This window comes from Amia ocellicauda, chromosome 14, assembly GCF_036373705.1.
Source record: "Amia ocellicauda isolate fAmiCal2 chromosome 14, fAmiCal2.hap1, whole genome shotgun sequence".
NCBI classification, from domain to species: Eukaryota; Metazoa; Chordata; class Actinopteri; order Amiiformes; family Amiidae; genus Amia; species Amia ocellicauda.
Genome location: NC_089863.1, coordinates 7787114 through 7812364, shown reverse-complemented (window position 1 = coordinate 7812364; position 25251 = coordinate 7787114). Strand labels below are relative to the sequence as shown.

Sequence of the window (25251 nt, the reverse complement as noted above, 5' to 3'; positions counted from 1 at the left end):
CAAGATAGTACATAGAAAGCTTTAATAACCAATACAAATCAAAATATACAAAGTAATTTTAAGTTGTATGCGTTTTGTTTTCCAATACATTTAAATATTGCAGCAGTTTATCCTTTGCATTTTCACTCAATATAAACCCATCAATAAAGGAGGTAAATCAGTTACATTCAGCAGCCATTACCTGAAGTTACATTCTGCAGATTGTGTATTGGAAAGAAATTGCAATCACACATCATTTAAGCGTCAGTGTTAAACATCTGTGAACTGGATACTAGTAATAGATACTTTTTTTATGTATAGGATTTAATTCAACAACAGTGTTTATTTTCCCCCTCTACAAACCTCAGACTTTACAATGTTCATTCTTCCTCTAAATATTGTACCTTAGCGCATTTGGTAGCAAGAGGTAATATTTTCAAAGACCAATATTTTAATATTTAATATTTTTAATCAGTTGCATTCTCTCAAACTCAGAAAGGTATAGAATTACTACATATATATATATATATATATATATATATATATATATATATATATATACACACACACACACACACACACATTAACAAATCCTAAAGCACACGTGACCGAATCTAAAGAAAGCCCTGATATGTAGGCAGTGGTTGAAAATATCCAAGACAATATGGATTTATATAATGCATATGAATTAATGAATTCCAGGGTAATTCATAGCAGACGGTACAATAAACTATAATTAGGGCCCAGCAAAATGTTTCCAATTCCTCAGTCACAAAAAGCCAGTGATTTTTCAACAGCAATTATGTATTCTGCAATAATGCAACATTGATATTATAAATTATTAATGTATATATTTTTCTTATGTTAGAGGACTTGATTTCCACATTAGTAGTCAACACTGTAGCAGATTAAGTAAGGACAAGACTTGTTTTTTTAATACATGCACTAAACAGATTGGTACTATTGCCATTTCATCACAGATATGCAACAAACAACAACAGAATAAACATTTGCTTTTCCTGAGACCCCCCATTCCCCAAACAAAATCAAATGTGTGAATTAAACTCTCTCTCTCAATATTAAGCTAATTTAATGCAGCTAATCTAGAATCATCCTTCAAGATATATATTTTTCCTCATTATTTCCAAATTTGTCCCACTATATATAAGGTATTGATTGTTTACAGGAATGAAACGTGTCTAAAAGAGGATATTGAAAGGTAACTGTAAAACCCAGGTTACAGGTTAAAACACTTTCAGGTTCTCTCGTTTATTCACTGTAAACCCTGACCACATAGTCTAATACTAAAGTCTTTGATTGAACCCTTATTGAATTGAATAATTTGCTTAGTTAGACCTCATTAATCAATTAGTGAGAAAAAAATAATAATAATAAATCGATTCTGGTCAAAAACAGACTGAACTATACAAAATCTATATTTTAATAGACATTGCATATTTCAAGATTTATTTACATTCAAACTACTGGGTTTAATCCCCCCATGATAATGACTTGTTTAACTGGAAAAGGTGTTAGTCAATGTATAGCTGAGTCACTGGGCACCAATATCTGTATGTTGTCCACCTGATATGAAAACACATATTCTGATAGCAGATAGGCCTGGGTGACCTTCTTTTGCTTCACAGAGTTGCTGGTTTCAGAATTACATAAGTAAGAACAAAATGTCATTGACTCGTTAGTATTGAAAAACACTGTCTAATTATGCAAATGACAAGTTCAAATATTTTAATTAAATAAGAGCACAGCTGGAAAAAAAAAAAACCTCTTCAAATACTGAGTACGTACTCCAGTTCAAAAAAGGTCATTTGGCTTTAGCTGATGGTTTAGAAATAAATAAAAAAATCGGGACCAATGTTTTATACATGGAGTGAACCACAGGGAGATATCTTTGTGATGTACAGGAAAGACCTGTGCGAAATCTATACACACCTACTTAAGCGAGCTTCAATTGATAGCAATTTAAAGAGTAAGGACACATGACTGTGCATTCAAGTTTCTTTACAATGTAATCACATCGACCGATCGACTATTATCAAATCTTGACTTCAATAATCTTGTGCTTATTTAGGTCAAATATCTTCACAACAATCATATATGCACAAGAATTTTAAATCACCAGCAAATGACAATTAGAGTTTGCCTCAGTAAACATGCAAGTAGTCTATGATTTACTAGTATGATTTATTATTAGGCAATATGGTTTGATTTGTGCCTGCAGACGACTGCACAACCTACACAAAAAGGCTCCATTTCAACGCAACCACATTTTCAACCTGACAATAACATTCCTTGGTCACGTGATCTCCCCGCCCAATGAGATGCCGGCATTTGTTGCTAAGCTGCCGAAGCTGGCAGCCCCAGACATTTCTTGCCTACTGTGAAAGCATCACCTCTGCGAGACTAAATTGCAGCCCTGGTACATGTGGAGAGGGGAAATTGCTTTCATATCTTAATACATTTTCAGCTCAAGTCACTGGAGATGCTTCAATAGTGTCGCAGGAGTTGTGCGTGTTATCAAAGGCCACTACAAAACAATGATTATAATATATTTGGTCTCAGTTGACATGAAACCAATGAGCTAGGATTACTGTAGAGAAATATCTGGCCCATTTTTATGGTAATTATTATTATTAATGTTACTATGGTAAAACATCAATGCTAAAGCACCACTGAATGTAATTTAGCTAAGACAGATCCCAGACTCCTGTAGCTGTAGTCTTGAAACATCACCTCCTAAAATATTGACAGCAGCCACATTACGGTGCAGGTTTAAGTGTTAAGATTTGCTAACATGATAGGATTGAACAGAACGATCATATTAACCAATCGTTTTTGGAAACGGTGATGTTATTTATCTTCGGCTGATCAAACTCATTAACTGGTTATCAGAGACAAAATGATATTCCTCGGAAATGTAACTTTTTAGCATTAGAATTCACAATTCCAAAATCCATTAAAGCTTCAAAACTAAAAACTCTTGAAGATCACCACAGAAGTAGAGCAGTAAAATTATATTTGAAAACAGTGTAATATGTTTGTGCTCCACATAAGGTGACACTTTAACAGAGTAAAGCTTTGAAATGTGTCACAAACATAAAGGTAGCTTTATATCACAGAGATTCCAAAGTTTAAACTCAGGAGGTAATAAAAACATCTATCACAATTACAGTAGGTCTAATCCCCCCCTAATCAAAACATGTAATTCTGCATAAAATAAAAACAACATACACTGTTAGAAAATAGCCCTTAAATAGCCCAAGTATAGCTGTATTTAACTTGACCAAAACAAACACGGACACTCAATTCAATCACACCAAATTAAAGACACTACACCTTGCGCAGAAAACATACCTGTCTCATCCTCTTTGTTAGCCATGTGGAAACCCGATGCTTGTCTCAAAAGAACTGTAGCAAATTATTATAGATAGCCGAAATGTGCCTTAAGCCGGCAATCTTTTGTGTGCTGGGCAGAGCTTGGCCCGATGTGTACAAAGTAAATTCTCGCTCGACAGAGCTGTGTACGACCAAAAACAGATTTCCAAAGGATTTTGTACAGTTGTGTTTACTACAGCAGGGCTGCAAGTCTATGTCCCGTGCTTATGTTACATAAGAAAGCCATAAATGAGTCCATCACACAACAAGGATTTTGTAACAGAGATGGATGCTGATTCTTTGGTGTATTATTCTACACAGAACAGTTACTTAGCTGAAGAAAGGCTGTGTGTTGCATACATTTGTAGGCTAATGTAGCCGTGCAATGGATTTCTGATCCAGAACTGGGGAGGAGAACGATTTGTTACGTCTCCGTCTCAGTCTAGAACCCTTAGTTACAGCTACCTGAACAAACCAAGCGCTGCCTCCAACCCAGGGCTCGACAGCTGTTGAGTTAATTGTCCAATCTGTGATGAACACAGACGTGCTTCAGCTGGGCCCCAGTGGCACTTTATTTTGGGGGATTGCAAAGTGTAAGTCATCTGAACTGGAGTGGAGGATTGCAAGGGAGAAGATGGGATAATCAGAAGAGAGAAGAGGGGTTGTGCTTATTGTAGAATACTGTAAAATAACATCAAATACAGGTAAGGATGGGAGCTGGGAAATGAGAGTGTCTTCTGTTTAAACAATTCCAAAATTCCCCTTTGTGGGATGTTTCGATGTTTCAGCTGATTTATAAAATGGAAGTTGTAGAATTGAATCACTTATTCAAGGGTCCAAAATAGGTTAATCTATTTTGTCACGGAACACTGTAATAACACAAACCGAAAAAGTCAAAATGTAAAGACCACCCAGAGCTAGTAATTGGCTGGATGATATCTTCTTTACTGTCAGTAGTTTGCTATCGGAAGCAATATTCTTTTGCAACGTAGTAAAACTTCAGAAAAATCAGTAAAACTTGTCGTCGATGCGGAAATGCGGCCGGCTGACATCCTCTGGGTTGAGGAAGACCGAAATGGACTTGCCAGGGTTTTCTGTAACCAGCTGCTGGAGCCGCCGGGCCAGCCGGTCGTCCCCGGGCTGGGAAGGGTTGGGGCACGGACACGGGCTGGAGGACAGAGAGGTATCATTGGCGCCGGCCTCCCGTTTCAGCCGGCTTGTCTCTCTGGCTTGCTCGACAGCGGCGCGGAGGTGCTCGGCGGGGTCGGCGCGCACACAGGACAGCTTGCGGGCCAGGAGGAGTGCCGTGGAGTCGGGGAGGTGCTCCAGCATGTTGCACTGGGGGAGGAAGTAGTTGGGGCAGCTCTTATTGAGGACAGAGTGAGCCAGGTCATCCAGCAGCCCCAAGAGCAGCCGGGCGGGGGCCTCAGGCTCCTGGGAAGAAAGGTAGGTGGCAGGAAGCCGGTCGCATGCCCAGAACATGAGGGTGCGTAGGTGGTAAGGGCTGAGGGCGGCTTTGGGGCGTGCTAGGAGCTTTGCGATGATGACACGCGCTGCCTGAAAGGCCTGGCTCAAGGGCTGGGGGATGCACTTCTTCAGTTGCACCTCACTACGGGAGAAGGCTAGTCTCCACTCCTTTTCAGGCCTCCCCCCAGAGCCACAACAGGGTAGGAGGTAGAAGCCACTAATGGCTTCCTCTTCTGTGATCTTCCCGTCCCAGAAATGGTTTGCGGTCAGCCAGCCTTGGGCCACCGCTGGCCAGCCACGGAAGGAGACCACCGGGAGTAGGTCGTAGAGGATCCGGCTGGTTCCAGCGGTGAGGATGAGGGTGGTGAGGGGCCCGTTGCGCTCCACCTTCTCTGGCACCGGTGTCCCTCTCTTGGGGTTGTGCCGGAGCTCCTTCACCGCCGCAGCCACCGCCCCGTGAAACCAGTCAACCACCAGGGTCGGGGAGAAGTAGCAGCCATCTGGAGTCTGAGGGAAACCATTTCCTACCTCGCTGCACAGCTGATTCTCCTCCAGGCAGCAGTGTTGCCACCGTGTCAGGGTGGTGGGGTCACAGAGACGCAGGCTAAGCCAGGAGTGGCAGGGGCCGGACTGGCGCATGTCGAGGGTGACTGGCTGGTTGCGGTCGTGTAACTTGAGAGCGGGTACCAACAGGGTGAAGTCAAGGTCATAGTCGGCCCCTTTGGCATAGTCACCCAGGTCCTCAGGATTCAGGTCCAGTACACCCTCTCGAGCCCCGCCAGAAAGCAGCAAGTATTCATTGGCGACAGGCAGCCTCTGGTCAAACTTCTGCACGAGTCCTGCATTGAAGACAAAAACACCACAATGGGGAATTCAAATCAAGGACATCTTAAATAATGCTGGTGAAGTCGCAACAAAGTCACAGTGCCATTCTTTTATTGAATACGGACTACAAAATGGTGGACTGTAAATGTCCTAATTCTGGAATGATGTTTAGAATCAGTTCACCCCTAAAACTGATGGCAGAGCTAGGAGGTGAGATGACAGATATTTTACTCAGATTTGAATCAGCACTGGAAACATGCAGAGACAAGGCTGGAAGTGAAAAAATGAGAGCAGCCAGGGGACTTGAAATCAAAAGCGTTTAATGCCATTTGGATGACTGGTCCCTGAGGTTCTTACAGACATACTAGTATTTTAGCTGCTACACAGTAATGGTTGGGCTGGGCTTGAAGTCTGAATACAAATTTTCACTTCACTATATATTTATTTAAATCCCTCTTCATTACAAGTCAAACCATGTGGCTACACAAGATGGTAGCATCTAATTTGAGCCCAGGTAAACTATCACTTTTTCACCTTATGTTGACCTTTGCCAAGTCACAGGTTGAAGGGCAAGGGAATGTTATTTATAGATGTATTTTAATGACTAGAATTTCTTCTATAAGGGTTTTCAGAAAACCACCGAGCATAGTTTTCCTGCAAAGTCGCCTACAACAGGAATAATAACAGGAATATGTCTTGACATTTCAGTTACACAATAACTTGCACAGGCCTTGAAACTCCTTTCAGCACTTCCTCCCTGACTCAGGAGACTTTGTTTCAGTTTTACTTTAAGATGGTGAAGATGTACTTATAATTATACTCGTGGGTCCAATTAACATCAGACCGTCTCATCATCTGGACGAAAAAAAGAAAAAAAAGATGCACCAGCTTGCGGGAGGAATCGGCGGCACACTTTCCTGTAGACACACAACCTCGCGTCTGCATTACTGGAAGACAGTTTATTCTGGGGTCGAATAACTTAAAGATCTTTCTCAAAAAATATTGTGAATCATTCAAACAGATGTAGATGACATTTTCAAAAATGTGTAGGTGTTCATAAACTTATCCCAGATTGCTTTATGATCTACTGAACCCTTGTGTTCGTTCAGGTCTATTCCCAATACAATGAAGCATAATATCCAAACTCTACAACTCCATTTACCCTTTGCTCCCATCCCTCCCAAGGCTGCGTTAGGACCTCTAGAGATGGTCTCTCCAGAACACACACATCTCAATCCATTTGAAGATTATATTATCCAAAATCCTAAATTCTCTCAATTTATTTCAAATGAGATTTTTAAATCAATAGATATTTCATCAGTTACAAAGTAAAACTAAAACAAAAACTATAAAGTTTTTTACCGGTTTCACATGCATATTTTTCTAGGACTACATTTATTTCTGGTTAACACTGAAGGATTGGAAAAATCATTACTATCAGAGACTTAATGTCTGCATCAAAATCCAGTGATACCAGCAGAAATGAACATATCTACTTAAAAATGTATGATGTATGAAAAACAGCCCTGTATTAATCTTAACTACTGCTGAGTAAAAACAAATAAAGAAAATTGGCAGAGTACGTATTTGCAACCTCCACAAAAGTCAATTCACTACTGAACTCCTGTGCCCCCAGGTGTTAAGGGATAAAGCACTTATATGGAGAGGTTATACTAGTAGTGTATATTGGAGATATGAACCCAAAACTGTGCCATTTACAGTGGCAACTATAATATAAAAACTTGACACTGGCACAAAATTTCGAAAGTATTATTGCACAGGAAAATATCAGTGCACTACTTTCTGTGCAGATTCTAATTAGGCCGGTCTTGGAGCCGGACTATCTTCAGATAACTCCAACAATGAGTGGCCTGGCTCCCTGGGGATGGCGCTCAGAGCGGCGACTGATGTATTAGGCATGGTGCCGGGTTGAGGTTTCAATCTTTTAACAAGATTTCTTTGATCCAATTACAAGGAATATCAGTGCCCCCCCCGGGGGATCCTCGGAGTCCCACCGAGTCCCTCTCTCACAAATCAAACCACAGGGCCAGAGAGGAACAAAAGGGAGGAAAAGGGTAACACGTCAAAATAAACCGATGATGATAGTAATTCAAAGGGGTATAGAAAATGGCAAGAATCGGTATCCTCGTTTCTACTTGGCAAAATTGACATGGACTCGGGAAAGTTATTCACCTCTCAATGTGTGCACTGATCAGTTCTCCGTAAAAGAAAAAGGGGTGGGGAATGAGATTGGAGCAGCAAATCTCTAAACTCGTCCTGACTTCAAACGGCCCGAGCCCACTCATTAAAACGACTGAATTTTACAAAAAGGCAGCATTACACACAAAGCCTTTAACCCGGCTCATGTCAGTGCCGGTGACAGTTCATTATGTACCAAGAAGGAATGATTTCCGCAGCACTCACAAGCTCAGCAAGCTTTCGCCCAAGACTGAATCTGCAGGCTGTGGCCCGCACGAAGCTGGTGGCTGGATCTTATTAGAGAACCAAAGCTTAACCGAATGTCCATGGACTTCCACCAGCTTGCAGCTTTCGCATCTCAATCACATCGCCTTTGTTGAGAGAATTTAAGCTGTGTTCATTGTTAGTAGCTGAAAACCCACGGCCTAAAATCCGTTTCCCCGAAGATCTGTGCATTTGTGCTTAGAGGAGACTTCGAGAAATACAATGTTCAGACAAGAATGCTTAAAATAATGAATTGTGATTTTATCAGAAAAATATGTTACATACAAATATTTTTTTACAGATATGCACGTAAACAAGTCCGATATCTCGATTTATGAAAGTGTAAAACAACGTAACGCCTGCCTTGTCTTTACTTAATCCTTTACGTGTCTCAAGAGTGTGAACAGGCTGGGAGGCTGTAATTGTTTTTCACAAACCCAGTTTCAGTGTGTCACTGACCAGAATCTTTTTTGTTTCCTAAAATAACCAAATTACTTTGATCTAGACACAATAAACGTTCAGGAATAGCCGTTTATTTCTGAAGCAACTAAAATAACACACCAATGAATTACGTTTTCACTTATTATGTCACTAGTAGAAGCTACATGTACCACTGCTGGAACAGAAGCATGAATGTTACCAGAGAATAATTCGGGGTGGTCAAAAAACGGTTGCGCCAACGAACAGTGACAAAGCATGACAACGATCCTTAAATAATACATGTTAAGTAGGCATTAGAACAGTACCCACAAATTACTAGTACAGATATAAGTTACCACTGTTGGTTTCAATAGCAAGTGCTATGTTTGTCCCCCAGGGGGTGCTACACTTCAATGGTGGAACTGTAAAATACCAATGCCAGTAAAATGTTTTAGTAACCATAGAGATGCCAAGCACTGAATATTATTATTAACTTACGAAAAGGTATATCTATGAATTGCCAATTACAGAGGGAGATAAGGCATCTGGGTTGACTGACTCACGAAACACTTCCCAGTTAGGGCATTATTGAAGTCCCCTATGCTTGTATTCATTCAACTACTTAAATAAAATCAGACAGTAACGATCCTTAGAGAGCCTTCATTGAGAATTATATCTACTCTTGAACTGGCCTTTTCCACACACCAGAGGTCCAAAACAACAGTGACCGTTAATATATGGAACTTTAATTCACCACACTCATTAACAGACAAATGAAAACTCTTTGTTCTTCCTCGTACCGGCTGATAACTAATTACTGTATTGTTGCCAGAGTTGCTACAGTCTTTGGCTCTCAGTCATTTCAGCTAAATAAAACTGCGGCGTTTTGGCAACAGATATTCAAATAAAGTATTTTTGTAAACCCTGACCTTGAACAGTGTTTTATCTTAGTGTTTTTCACAATCTCATTTGCATGTGTGATCGCATTAACATCTGCCTCTCAGAGTGGAATTTGCATTAGACAGTGTCACAAGATCTGCTGTAGTGGCGTAAAACACATAATATATTCATCGTTCGCATCCGATCGACTATTCTGATCAATGACGGCTATGACTGACTCCTGTATTGACAGCTTGGAAAGGAAGACCAAGACTATTGCCCATGTACTGTGAAGGGAGGGTTGACAACAGATCAAGTCCTCTCTAAAACAGCATTTTTGTCCGAATCTACATGACTGGAAACCGAACGAGGTCTCCGTCTTCCCAATGGGATTTCATATTTTGGGACTAGACCACAGAGCTCAATACATAACAGAGAATTCTGCATCTTAGTTTCTTTCATCTCAGAGATCAGGGCGGCAGAACAATCGCCACGTCACGTATGATCTGATTTAGCAAGATTTAGGTGGGTTATATAACACGTGGAGGGGAGTGTTGCCATAGATGTCATTTTTATGACTTTACAGACACTTGCAGTAAATTGGATTTGATTCTTTGCATTTCCATTTTTTAAGCTTCCCAAGCTGTAAATCTGAAAATCTGCCCGACGTTGTGAATCTTTCAAATAGATTACTGTGCTCTCTCTCTGACTGACAACACGCTGTACACAACTGAATCGGAAACGGCAGAGTGTCTCTGACAGGTGCCAAAGACATGGTGGCCCTCCGGGAATGGCGTTTGAGGTCCCTGGGCTATACTAAGCCATGATCTGAAGACATTTGTCCACAGGTCTACAAACAAAAAAAAACACACTGGACTGGCATATTAACATTAAACATTCTGCTAATGCAAATGACATGTAGACCCAATCAGCCAGCAGTAGCTTGTTAAGAAGTAAGTGTTACTCTCATGTGGATTGAATCCGGCTGCTCGATTCTCAGAGCTAAATTAATTCAAAAACAGGTGAATCTTTTCACCCTGGAACAGAGGAGACTACATGGGGACTTGATCCAAGTCTTCAAAATCATAAAAGGCTTCGAGCACATCAAACCAGAGGAGCTTTTCCAGATTAGCAGGGACACACGCACCCGGGGAAACACATGGAAATTGGGCTTCAAGGCATTCAAGACAGAAAACAGGAGACGCTTCTTCACACAGAGAGTCGTCACAATCTGAACAAACTCCCAAGTGATGTGGTTGAAGCTGAAAATTTGGGAACATTTAAAAATAGACTGGATAGGATCCTTGGATCACTTAGTTATTAATAGACACCAAATGAGCACGATGGGTTGAATGGCCTCCTCTCGTTTGTAAACTTTCTATTGTTCTGATCAGCAAAGCAGTCAGGCAGTTTACATCAACCCAGTGAGAACATTCTAGAAACTATTTCCATAAATGGCCAATGTTTAAATGGCCAATGTTTACACTGTTTATTGACACTCCCTGCGATGCGAGACATCATCCTTTATGCAGAAGGAAACAAAATAAGCACCGTGGTCCAGATTAATGTCCCATTTGAGATACATCCTCCTCCAGTCCATCTTTCCTTGCATAAAGTGGACACACTGGACTGCTACCCCCACCCAAGGGCAGCTGTTCTGCAACACCTGCATTGAATTTTTAAAGCAATTACTTTTTGCAGTGAGCCCTATGTGAGCAATACAAATTACACAACTCCCACATGTCAGCAACAGTAGGTAACTTCACGTCTGCATCCAGTTACTCATACATAACACACACACACTATACATTACATTTAGACATTCGATAGGTGCCAAACTTGATATTTATACATTTGTTTGGCCGTGAAAGCAGGCGCGGAGGGGATTCGGTCCGAGTTTTATTTATTCTCCGTCTTTCCCCAGTAGGACTCCAGTCTGGAGTAGCAGCCAAACGAAGCGAAGAGGGGAAAGTGAAAATGAGCGAAGGGAAATACAGCACAGTGCTTTGGATTTCTGTTCTCCCAATTATTTGGCTATGGTTTACTTTATTATTTAACTTTTTTTTTTTCTTCTTCTTTCTCTTGGCAGAAGCGCAACAGAGCTCTCCGTCTGTTGTACGGATTAGGAAGACTAAGTAAAAAAAAAAAAAAAAAAATCTCTTCCAAACAACCATAAAACAGAAACAAAAAAATACATACATTTTTCAAAGCCGATCTTATCCACCTTAGTTTTAAATAGCTAGGCCCCTCATCAAGATAAAAAAACTAATTAATTCACATGAAGATGAGGTCTCGTCTTCCCATATCACTCTGCATTGTTCTCAAACAATAAATATACATAAAAATGGGTTTGTCACACATTAAAGCAAATCAGAAACAATTGCAACACTTCTATTGTCATATAAATGAGTTAGTATCATTATAGACCCATATTTACATATTTTAAGTTAGCAGTAGGGTGAGCATATCAAATATACACTGAATTCTCTCAAGATATACTGTACATCCCCCCAATATTTCCTGCTGTTTTGGATGTAATTAAAAACAAAGATACTACAATTCCTCTGCAAAACTGACTAATAAAAATAACCTATGCTCACATTTTGCATGGCAGGTTATACTCTGTTCTCAGAATAGAATGCATGCACATTAAACACAAAAGTGTGATAAAATATTCCTCAAAAGGGACTTATGTATTCTTCTCCGCCCATGAAAGAAATCACCGTGGATTTTTTTTTCTTTCTTTTTTTGTGTGCTGAAAATCTTCCAGCTGTCGTTGAGCTGAAGGAGGGGTTAGGGCCCTCGACAAATCCAATATTTGACTGGATTATGGAAAGAGGCTGTTCGGATATTTTTGGTAAATAATAACATTGCCAAGTGTGGCCTCCATTTACTGCCATTGTTATTGAGATCAAAAGGAGTCCGTGCCAAATGAATGCATTTTCCACAGCCACTTCAGACGCAGAGCTATAGTGACTCTGAGACTAGGTAGAGACACGTACGCATACTCTCATATAGGGATACATACATAGTTTGATATAGTGTGCCACCTGGAGCATCTTACCGAAGAATAAAACTGTGAAAACAATCCACATTTATTAACCTGTCCAAAAGGAAATGTTTAAATCGGAAGACATGTCTTGTTTTTACATTTTCCTTCGCGTTAGAAATAACAGCATCTTGGCATCCTGTTTCACAACTTTAAAACTTTTGACTATTCTAATTAGCATTTCTGTTATTTGGGAGAAGACTTATCCCACTCTTGCGACCATATCTGGTGCTAATAAATGAAAGATTTCTGTGCATGAGATGGCAGAGCTCTGACTACATGTTTACCGCGAAAATAACACCCTTAAAGGACAACTAGCGCAGTTTCTGGAATGATTCACCTATTTTTGTGTTTCAGTGAAGTGCTTGTGATTGTTCTGTTCAGTTGTATCATATTTATCACACAATTTCAATTATGCATCATGGTTGACTTTTTCCCCCCCCAATTTCTTTCTCCGTTATCAATCTCATCCCATTATTCATCAGAGGGGTTGAGGTCATGAGACTGGCCATCAATACAAAAAAAATCTCCATCCTTCTTTTTGATTTAATGACTTGTGTCCTGCTGTCTATTTTAGGATTATAATGCTGGGGGGGCGGATATCCTTCATTACCAGGTCACATTCCTAAGGGAACTGTATGATGGGGAATAATTGAATGGTATCGAACATCCACAATCCTGGTGCTAATGAAACTGTTCATATTTACTTATACAGAACTGCTTGTTTTCTGATTTGCACATATTTGGCTGTTTTCCCCGCCAGGCATCGCTAAAATCACTCGGTCGTATTGATCAAAATGGGTGAAATGAGCTGCGCCACACGATGCCAGTGTCTAAATCACTGCTGATTAAAAGCGGGACACCCCCAGACAATATCGCCCTGTGATTTACGGCGACACTCGTCTCATATAGGTAGGGCTCTGCTGTACATCAACTTGTCTACATGTGCCTTTATTACAACATAAATCTCTCCGAGAGCAAGCCGACGAAGAGCGGATACTTCCCGTTACACTTAACAGGAGAAAGAGACTCAAAATGGCATAAGATGTAACTCTCTGTGAGGCCATCAACCTTTTGTAAAAGTGGTATCTTGTTAACTTTTTAAATTCTGCGCACTGTAGCAATAGCAAATATTAATGTTTTGGGGTTTTGGGTACAACTCACAAAACAATACATATAATACAAAATGAGATGGTTTATAACCTTCAACGGTGATTTTAGTTTGCACTGTTAATAAAAAGACCCCAAAATCATACACAAAAAAGCACACTGTACTAGTTGTTTTTGTCACAAGTCTTCAGATCAAATTATAAAAGTATGTAATTGAAGTCAAAATCTCAGTAAGATATAACGTATTATGTGCATTCTGAGAAAATCACAAACCTTTGTAGTCTGGGCATATTATATCAAATTATAATTCACTGATTAATGTAAGCTAATGTAATAACATTTAAAATAATAAAATATGAGAAGACCTTTCTTCAAATGCCTGGTATGACAACAGAGCAGTAGTATCAATATCAATAACAGGAAGTATTATTATTTCAGGAGAATATAGTTCACTGCTTCAGACAACTGGGAAGAAAAACGTCAGATACATCCCCGTTTTCAAGCCTCTCAGCAATAGCACGATAAGCCATTCAGGTCCGAATTAAAAAGGCCTGCAATTAAAAAACACTGGATTGATCAGACTATGTGCATCTGTTCCACGGGGAGCCACAACGGGGGGCCCTTGTGTGGGCCTGGCGGGATGCGAGCCGAGATGGTTCTTGCTCATTTTCTCCTCTCTTTCCACTACACAACAACACTTCTGCTGCCTGGGGCTTACAGAGAGCCCCATGTGATACAAATATTACACTTCAAATGGGATTCAAATGCTAAATCAGTTCTTCTCACCAGTGAAAGCCCTTTCTGAATATTCCTATACAAACTGTCCCTCAGATACAGCGGCCTTCCTCCCATAAGACTTCATTTAAACCTTCACACAATCGGCGGGTCCCAGTTATTTAATTTTTTTTGCACGGGGGACATAATATGTGCTACCTTCCCCTGGATGAAGTGCCTGGAAGTTTTAAACAACATGAGAAGAACAAAAAATGAAGCGTTAAAGTCTTCATTAACTGCTAGGAATGTGGTCTTGGTTTACATCCACACTACATCCACACGAGGTGAGAAAAGAAAGCAATACGAGTCAACTTTGAATTCACTTTGAATGTATTTTGAAGTGCTACTTAATTTATAGCATTTAGCATTACATGATCAATCTTTATCATTAATGTTATTTATACTACAAAGTAGTGTTTTGGCACTATATAATCACCATATTTATTATGATGATTATTAATCGCAGTAGCTTAGCGTCTAATTATCATAATTGTCATTTGAATACAGGCTGTGTGAGAATGTATGCATCTTTTTTCACATTTTCATTAATGGGCATGCAACGAAATAGTGTTCCCTGACCGAGAAACTCCTTATGAGGTATTTAGCTGATTAGTTTAATAAAGAGAGACCCCCGGAGCCCAGAGATAATGAAAACATGTCAATCCCCACTTCTAGGTTTTAGAATGGATCATTTTTAAAACTTTTAGCATGTTTTTTCTTCTGAAGGAACACGTACTTCATAGTCCCCACTTAATCATCATTTTTCATCTGTAGGCAGTTGAAAAGTTTACTGGTATCACAGGCTCTAATGTTTTTGTTTTTATCTCCGCAAAACCTTACTTTATGCAGAATGTGAAGACCTTCCAGTTGACAGGCTTTCTTCTCAGTGATCTTTTATTGAATAAAACCTTGTTATAAAACACAAATATTACAAAAAAAGTGATTCCAATTCATTCTCATGTGTGAATGTGGGAGGTTTTTCATTGCAGACTGAATATCTGGTCTTGCAATTCTGTAATAGTCTAAAATAGCAAGTTTGGGTGATGTTACATGCATCTTCCAGCATGCCGATGTTGCCCTTCATACTGTTTAACATGCACATAGCTACATTTTTCACATGTTTTCTAAGTTTACTTGTGTGGCACTAAGATTTCCAGCTTGCTTTTCAAGTCAGCCCTACCTAAAACATATGATACACATGAAACCTCAAAAACATCCTCCAGTTTAGAAGACAATATGCAAATAGTTCAAACAATATTAGGCTCTGAATAAATATTGCGGACAATATCAGACACATTGTAGAGACATTCCCAGCACATCTCGCCCCCTCAGCATCCTAACACAGACCCAAGTTTCTGCTTCCGTACCGATCATTTCTGAGTTGTGTGTGCTGGTTGATTGTGAGAGAATCAATGTTAGAATTACATTTTTTATTTATGATGCATTAATGAGAACAAATTAATCTACCTAAATATTGTTTATAATAAAGTAAATACATTGTGTGGTATTTTGTACCTGTGATGCTGAAGATTTCTACACATAAGCCCCGCATTCACATTGGTGGAGATACGTACCATCCTGCCACAAAAGAAGCTACATGAAGTATGTTTTTTAATAGCAATGACAGGTAATTCATTTTACAGACTTGATTAATTGTATTCAGTTCAGTTGAATCCATTCAAAGATTCATTCATTTGATTCACCGAAATGGAACAACTCAAAGGAGTCCGAATCACTTGGGTAGGGGAGTGTGGACACCATCCAATTAATTTGATTTGGATCATCTAGAAGGTTTGTTTGAACAGGAAACCGCAACAGAGAATCCTGACATTTGTGCTCTGTTAATGAGGAATTCAAATTGATTACACAAGGTTAATGTTTTGAAAGATAAATCTGTAGCATAACACAGCCATATAATTAAACTGAACACGTTTCAAAAGTAAACCTTATAACCATACATTTCTGCTAAATCATAATATTAATGATAATGATTGCGTAGGTTTGAGCTGAAAGAAAGGGATTTCATTGATCATTTCAGAAACACTCAAAAGCATGTAAAAAAACAGTATCCACTTCACATGCAACATCCTAAAACAATAATTAAAATGAATAATTCAAGAAATTGTATTGGATAATGCAATCCATCCAGTGCAGTCACCTTATGCAATCGGAGACTTCTCACCCAGATCCATGTGCAATCAATTCATAATTCAGGCTACGCATATTAAAATTCCTCCCTACCTTTCACTTTCAGAAATTCAGACTTTTTGGCAGCAGAAACGGATCCTCGTTACTCAGACCCCACACTCCTGTGAATCCCCCTTCACAACCCCCTCTCACTCAACCTAATTCTTCAAAGTGCATCTCTCCGAACAATTCAATCATATTTGACAGCTTGGAAATGCTTCCAAAGTACAGACCAGATATTTACCTAATGGTTATAGCTCTCCATTTATTGATACAACTCTTGAAGTCATGTTTCTCTTAGTCCTCCTTGACTTTCTGGCTTTCTCTGAGATCTGAAGGACCCACAATCGCTATTGAAAATTAAACGGTTGCTACTTATCATTGGCTTTTCCAACACATCCACAACATTTTAACATGCAGACCATTCCTTCTGGATTGGAGAACCAGATCCCATTATCTAAATCTCAGTGGCTGGACCACCTGTATATCAAGATCAACATAGAACACAGAACTGAAACAAACACACCTTAAACTCAGGACGTAGTTCTGTATTGGTGCTATGGCTTCTCCTTGGCTTTGGGGGTTACAGTGCCTTGTCCATGTGACCATTGTTCTCTGAGCCAAGTAAGTTTAAGGCAAATACATCCCTGTCAACCTCTGAGGGTTCAGCCAAAGCTCCTGAACTCATTCACCAATTTCACCAACCCAAAGAAGTAGGGAAAGTTCAATACCTGGACAAGGGCTTCTGCTAAGAAATACATAAATAAGTAAATAATAATAATAATAATAATAATAATAATAATAATAATAATAATAATAATAATAATAATAATAATATTATTATTATTATTATTATTATTATTATTAATACCACAGAGATAAGAAGGTTTACAAATGAGAGCAGGCCATTCAACCCATCATGCTCATTTTGTGTCCATTAATAACTAAGTGATCCTAGGATCCTATCCAGGCTATCTTGAAATGTTCCCAAACATTTGAGTTTGTTCCAGATTGTGACGCCTCTCTGTGTGAAGAAGTGTCTCCTGTTTTCCGTCTTGAATGCCATGAAGCCGAATTTCCATTTGTGTCCCCGGGTGCGTGTGTCCCTGCTGATCTGGAAAAGCTCCTCTGGTTTGATGTGGCCGATGCCTTTCATGATTTTGAAGACTTGGATCAAGTCCCCACGTAGCCTCCTCTGTTCCAGGGTGAAAAGGTTCAGGTCCCTCAGTCTCTCAGTAGGACATTCCCTTCAGACCTGGAATAAGCCTGGTTGCTCTCCTCTGAACTGCCTCTAGAGCAGCAATATCTTTCTTGAAGTGTGGAGCCCAGAACTGTACACAGTATCCAGATGAGCTCTAACTAGTGCATTGTACAGTCTGAACATTACTGCCCTTGTTCTCAATTCTACACTTTTGACAATGTACCCTAACATCCTGTTTGCCTTTTTTATTGCTTCCCCACATTGTTTGGATGGAGAAAGTGAGGAGTCCACATAGACTCCTAGGTCTTTCTCATGCTTTACTTCATCTAGTTCTATTCCTCGCATAGTGTAATTATAGTGGACATTTTTGTTACCTGCATGTATTACCTTGCACTTGTCCACATTGAATTTCATCTGCCAGGTGTCGGCCCACAACTGAATATTATAAGTCCCTTTGAATAGCCTGTGCTGCCGAGATTGTATCTGCTGAGCCACCTATTTTAGTATCATCTGCAAATTTGACAAGTTTGCTAACTATCCCAGAGTCCAGATCATTAATATAGATTAGAAAAAGCAAAGGCCCCAATACTGATCCCTGTGGAACTCCACTAACAACCTCACTCCAGTTAGAAGCGACTCCTCTAATCGACACCCTCTGTTTCCTAGACATCAACCAGTTCATAATCCATCTACTTACATTACCCTGAATGCCTACAGCTTCCAATTTGAGGATCAGTCTTTGGTGTGGAACCTTATCAAAAGCTTTTTGGAAATCTAAGTATATCATATCATATACTTTCACATGAGCTACAGCTGCAGTTGCATGTTCAAAAAATTCTAATAAATTAGTAAGACACGATCTGCCTCGTCTAAACCCATGTTGACTATCTCCAAGAATATGGTTTTCATTAAGATGCTCCTCTATTTTCTGTCTAATAATTTTCTCCAACATTTTACAGGTGTTGCAGGTGAGACTGATTGGTCTGTAATTTCCTGGCTCAGTTTTGTCCTCTTTCTTGTGGATTGGTATGTCATTTGCTGTCTTCCAGTCAGTTGGCACATCCCCTGTTCTAAGTGTCATTTGGAATATTTGAGTTAGTGGCCTATAAATAATTTCCCTCATTTCTTTAAGTACTGTTGGAAATATACCATCTGACCCAGGTGATTTGTTTGTTTTTAATTCTGCTAGTCCCTTTAGTACCTCCTCCTCATTTATCCTGATCTCTCTTAGGGTTTGACTGGACTGGTTGTTAACCTGTGGCATGTCATCTGTTTTTTCTTTTGTAAAAACCTCTGTGAAATACTCATTTAGAACATTTGCTACATCTTGTTCGTTTAACAAGATACTTCAATTTTTGCACTTTATCTGTTTCACTTCCTCCTTTATTGACCTCTTGCTGTTGTAATATTGAAAAAAGCTCTTTGCATTAGTTTTAGCTCCAAGAGCTATGTGTCTTTCTATTTCCCTCTTTGCTTTCCTGATCCCTTTCCTAAGATCTCTTTGCAGCTCAACATATTCTATGTATTTTGTTTCATCCTCCCCATTCTACCCCTTTTGTATGCGCTATACAACATTTTCTTTCTCTTGATAATTTTTTGCATACTTCTATTAAACCATTTTGGCCAATGTTTTTCAGTCCTCAATTTGCTAAGTTTTGCTACAAATTTGCTAAGTTTTGGTACGCAGAACATCATCAATGGTTATTAAATCTGTATCATAAAATCACTAAGCAATGCATTTATATTATAAACTGCATAATTTACAGAGAGTTGGCCTTTAAAACAACCACCCATTCATTATACGCGACCTTGATCTGATGCAGGAAGAGAAGGCTGAAGAAAAATGCAATAATATTCGGGAGCTGGTACCAAAATAAACATCTTGTGTTCGTTTCACTTCGTGGGGTGAATTGCTCCGTTTCAAAAGTGCTATGCAAAACGAGGAGCAGACGAGAAAATGGCACCACTTAGATCAACGATGACCATGAGTTGCACTCCCCCATGAGTACTTAGGCAACATCTGCTGATTAGGCTAATTGAGCTAACAAAGCAGCTGGCGATAGATTGAGACTGGAGGGCAATCGCTGACCTTCAACCCTGCTCGCCCCAATTAGAGCAACAAAGAGAAAATAACGTATCCAAAAGAGGAAGAGGAAAGTTTCAATTGAAAATGAAACAAAAATATGGGCAAGTATTCAGCATTGAGTCCTTAAGGGGATTCAGGGTCATGGACATCATAAAAGCATTGATAGGACTCTTAGCTACCAGGATCTGTGGTCTTACATAAGCAGCCCTTCGTCAATGTTTGAAAAATGCAAAAACTAAGGCTTTGGAGAGAAAAAACAGACAGACGTGAGAATCAAAGCTTTCACACCATCATTGAGAATCTTCAGGAGCCAAAAATCCCGACGAGAATCTGGCACCTGGTGGAAATGTTCTTAATTCATTAATTTCACTCACATAATCATGTATTGTTCTACTCTCAGTGAAACAGGGTAGTTATTTATGTCATACCTCAAGTCCAAAAATTAAAGTCTCAAATAGAGATTACGATTAGGTGCATTTAGGTCTGAAAGTAATCCTGACAGACAGATCTCTTCACGCAAATGTATTACATAAAATATACTAAAGCAGATCTTTCTAAGAATATTCCTTTAAAGATCTCCAGGTTACTTCAAGTATTAAAGCAGCAGCGTGCGTACACATTTCGTCTCTTTTCATCGCTACTATCCTGACGGGTTCTCGGACATATGAGTTATGAATTCTATAAATCACTTTCAAGATGTCAGTTTTCATTTGTCATGCAGATGTGCCCCCAAGTCTGCCGTGTCTATCAGAAATGCCTTTCTCCACACCGGGATGCGATAGGAGAGGCTGTGGCGGCGAGAGACAGAGGAAAACCCCCCGTGCTGATGAGACTGTCATCTTAAAATGACATGCAGGAACTCCAAAGCACTGTAGAGTGGAAGTGCCCGTGGTTGACTATATAAATTGATGCGTTAAATAGCTACCACAAGAGGGCAAAGAAATAAAGCGCAGGCAATACAAGAACTACAGAATAATACAGTATTATCGTTTAAAGGATGTCTGCTAAGAAACATAATAATAAAACAAATTATAATAATTAGCATATGTCCATTCTCTGATTTTGTCCAAAGATACCTGCCCCTGGAAACCGGAAGAGAAGAACCATGAAAAAATGTCACCTATTCCACTCTTCTTCTTCTTGCATTAAAATTATTTATGATTAACTGAAGAGTAAGGAAAATCTCACCTGTTATGATGTAGTGCGATGTCTTTGCATCATCCCACTCATGTAGGAATCAGTGTGGGGGGGGGGAAGGGAGCTATGTCAAAGCGTTTACTAATGCGCTAACTTGCCTTGATTTAGTCTCCAAAGGTCTGTGACTCATGTCGGCAAGAGAAAAGTATTTATTTACGGTCTCAGCTCAGCCCCCAGTGACTGCTCTGTAAAGAGCTTAACAATCACATAATTTGACAACTAGGCCCAGTCCAGCTTGGGAGATATAGGGCATCCAGATCAGTATTTTCTTTTTTCGGAAGAGCACAGCTTCAGTGACAATGGACATCTTTGTCAATAGTGAGTGGAGGGCACGCACTAATGATGTCTAATGGCAACCGGCCTAATTGCAACCAATACCCTTTCCTCTCAGATCATAGGTATCGAAATCTAATGACAGCAGCATCGGCATAGACATATAGGTTAACTGAGGAGCAGCTTCTCGTCACAAACAAGGGTCCAAAAGTGCTTTGTAACACCCATCTGAAGCAACAATTACAAACAGGGAGCAGGGCAGAAATCACACTTCAGCCTGTATTAAAATCACACACATTTTTTCAATAATCCCGAATACATATTTTATACATTAAGTGCCATCCGACTTCAAAAATCTCAAATCTGCTCAGCGCCAGAGTGACTTAAGAGAAAGAAAGAAATCTTTATCAAGCTATAAAAAGGGGCTCTTATGGGATTTATCTGATTCAACCCAATTTTACTCCCCCACACGTATTTTTCTGAATTTTGGTTTAACTCAAACACTGCCTGGAAGGGCCGAAGGCTGTCTATTAACGCATGCACTCTTGTTTTTTCATTGAAGAGCAGCAACAGAGAGGTGCAACCAGTGAAAATAAACTGATTTACCTATTAGAACAAAATGGATACTTATTTAGATTTGTCATGCATTAAAGCAATAAAGGTTTATGCTTTTTGTATACTCTTCCCAATTATTTATTCCAAGCAGAGAAGAAAAAGGTGACAAAGATACAGTGATTTATTGCTGTTGTGTGAATATCCCTTAACACTCGTTTACATAAGAGAATAGTTTATGCAGCACACATTTTGTGCTGACATCATGATATAAATGATGACACCAACAAGAGCTGTCCAATCAGAATGTGTTTTCCAGCATGATGTCACAGCGTGATGTCACAGCCTGAGAGATTTTTTGCTTCCTGGTGCTAAACAAACAGGCGTATGGCAGAGGAAGAAAAGTATGTTTAAAAAGCCAGGCAAATTAATTTGCATAACACTAAGTTGCAGGGTGATGCTGGATACATGTGAGACAATCAGAATAGTCACACAAATGGCATCCTTGTTTAACTAATTAAAGGGGGCTATGTACCTACCTAGCATGTTGAAGATGAAATCCTTAGCCGTGTGTACTTCCAATGCAGTCTGGTCCCCAAACTCCCTCTGTTCCAACTGGACAAACTCCTGCACCAAGGCGGACAGCTGCTCCAGGCCGGCCCCTGAGCGGAAGTCCACCTCTGAGGGCTTCTTCACAGGGGCCAGGGGCCGCGGGGCTACAGCACTCATCAGAGAATCCATGGCACCCAACTGCAGGAGAGTCGCCAAGAGTCACATTGGACCTCTAGTCCAGAAAACCTTCTTTAGGTAACAAAGAGAACATGAAGAACAAGAGACACTGTTTTCTGAACCCATACCAAACATGCTACATGTACAAAAATGAATGTTTGATAGCAGGGCTGATCATTCCTGATCCTAGACAGCCCAAGGGTCTACCATTATTTTTGTTCAATCCAAACCACTAACTACTTAATTAAATTAGTACAATGAATTGGTGAAAACTGTGTTACTTCTCTGTGTTGCACTGGGACACATTTGCCAGATAAAACTTATTAACAATAAAAAGGGCTGTAATAGAAAAGTAATATTGGTGTCAAGTGTTCAGCTACAAAATTTATGAGAACTGTCCATCACTGTAATTTCCCAGAGGACAATAAAGTAAAACAGTGACAGCTTTTCATAAAAAGAAAATGACAAATATAAAAAAATTACAGCAGAGTCACAGAGTCACACACTGCAGTTTAATTGAGAGTATTTAAGTTGAATTTAGCAAAATTAGATTATAGATTATATAGCAAAGATTTCTGGGCTGCCCTTTATTGAATGCTAGCTTATAGGAAACCCAGATGGAATAATAATAATAATAATAGTAATAATAATACATTTTTAAATTACAGTAGAGCTTATATAATAATGGATAAACTTATACATGTCAAATACACTTCTATTGCAACAGTTTAAAGCTTAATATCAGTACCTGTACAGTCAATGGCAGACTCTCAGATCTGGAAAATAACAAATAGCTCATTCATAGAGATGGCATGCATTCAGTAGAGAGAAGGAGAAAAGGGGGTTAAAAACGAAAACAATTCCTTCATTCAATTCAGAACAGTAGCTTCATTAACAATTATTGTACTACAATTCAGTGTACCGATTTAAACGACATATTTTATGTTGCAGCAGGTTTACTTATTTCCAGTCAGGATCAACATGAATCAGAAAATGCAATTATAACAACATAAATACAGTTTTCTGTCCTTGTGTTACACAATGTTGTGGTGATAGATGCATTATTATTATTATTATTATTATTATTATTATTATTATTATTATTATTATTATTATTGTTGTTGTTGTTGTTTTAAAGTATAACAATGCGTTTCAAGTTATGTCCCACACATAAACACTGCCTCAATTAGCAGCATGCACCCTGCTCTCAAAAGTTACATTACAGTTAAGATGAATGTCCACATACCCTAAATCAACCCGATTGGTTTTCCTGGCATTAATGGTGTCAATGGAGGATTATGTAATATTGCAACTTTTCCTTTTCGTCTGTGTAACTAGATCTCAACACAGGCGGACACTGTATCTGAAAATATGTAGCCACAACACACCGCTAAACACTGTTACAATATAACAGATACAGGTTAGCTGCTCCGACCCACGTTTTCACACGATTTCAATCCTCTAAAGGAGTTACACAGGGACAGTCTTGCAGATTTGCATTTTCTTTTCCCAATCACTTATAACGTTTTCCTCCTGTTGCAGGTATATATAAGAGACGCTCTTTTAGAAGTATATCTGTCTGTTCATGTTGATGTGTGCGATTGCGATTAGCTACGTACACTTAGATGAAACTGCGACCCAAACAGCGCCGATGCATTGGAGGAACAGTATTTTGTGGGTGCAATGATTCGCCTATAGACCCGATCTCATCTCCTCCTGCTTCCAACAGGTCCGGCTACACACCTTCCCCCTCGCCACTCGGACTCCGGAAATCTGGGTGCCACTCGGGCCGAGGATTCTGGGAGTTGTAGTTTACAGCGACAACGCCGATTTAAAAATGAACCTGATGTGAATGCATGGTGCGAAACGCAGATCGTCGGTAGTGGCTCTCGTCTGAGGTGTAGAAGACGCGTAATTGGTCGTGAGTGGCTCAAAAGCAAAATCAACGAGCGTGTGTTGAATGGTTGACAGGGATTTGTGGGAAGTGTAGTCCTCGGGGTTTGTGAACTCAAAGGGGATGTTCTGCTGGACATCTGTGCATAGCAGCTTGTTCCGTTTCATGGGACTGAGTGTGTTCACTTTCTCTGAATTATAACATTAACGACCCCTCTCTTTTAGAGTAATAAAGTAGTATAAAATGCTTAAAATTTAGAAAAATATGTATGTTTTATAGAAACTGTAGTTTTTCAATAAGGTTTTACCTATAAATATTGTTTTATTAATATTAGATATCATTAGACTCCAGAACTCCAAAACGACCCCCACTATTACTTTTACTAGTTTCTGCCTTTCCCCCCCACCTACTATATTTTATAGTAGTTTTGTTTTCATACTTTCTCTACCAAACTGGGGACCCTCTGTCACTGGAAGAACGTAATGATCTGGTCAGCCTGCCCCAGTGGTCTCTAATGATGACCCATTTTTCTGCATTTTTCCTCCCTGTAAAATGTTATCCCAAATACAGTGCTACTTCAAATTAGCCACTATGTACGCACACGACACAAGCACCTTTTGCTTTCTTAGTTCTGCTGAATTCTCCCAATTGAAGTATATTGTAACCCTGCACCCCATTGGCCAGACTCCATCACGTACAGCACTTGTAGGCAATTGAGTTAAAAAGTGCAGCTGCATTTATAATTAAAAGGAAGATGCAATTATTTATATAAA

General features: G+C 39.5%; 1 protein-coding gene across 3 annotated transcripts; it reads right to left on the bottom strand.

The window, feature by feature from the left end:
• On the bottom strand, positions 1-24357 carry tmem102 (transmembrane protein 102). Of its 3 annotated transcripts, none has more exons than XM_066722753.1 (4): positions 24204-24357; positions 23333-23360; positions 22395-22605; positions 1-5678 (listed from the first exon to the last, which is right to left on the bottom strand). In XM_066722753.1, exons 3-4 carry the CDS (start codon positions 22594-22596, stop codon positions 4381-4383), a joined length of 1500 nt encoding a protein of 499 aa, XP_066578850.1. In that variant the 5' UTR covers positions 22597-22605; positions 23333-23360; positions 24204-24357; the 3' UTR covers positions 1-4380. The 3 variants fall into 3 exon arrangements, with proteins under 3 accessions (XP_066578850.1, XP_066578851.1, XP_066578852.1); XM_066722754.1 differs by lacking the exon at positions 24204-24357 and adding an exon at positions 23831-24193; XM_066722755.1 differs by lacking the exon at positions 23333-23360.
• Between the last annotated feature and the right edge of the window lie 894 nt (positions 24358-25251).

Excerpts from the sequence above, each read along its gene's own strand:
- tmem102 (XM_066722753.1), bottom strand. The coding sequence starts at position 22,596 with ATGGATTCTCTGATGAGTGCTGTAGCCCCGCGGCCCCTGGCCCCTGTG. Across the intron at positions 5,679-22,394 it reads TTTCATCTTCAACATGCTAG|GACTCGTGCAGAAGTTTGAC; the intron begins GTAGGTACATAG and ends TCTTCAATGCAG.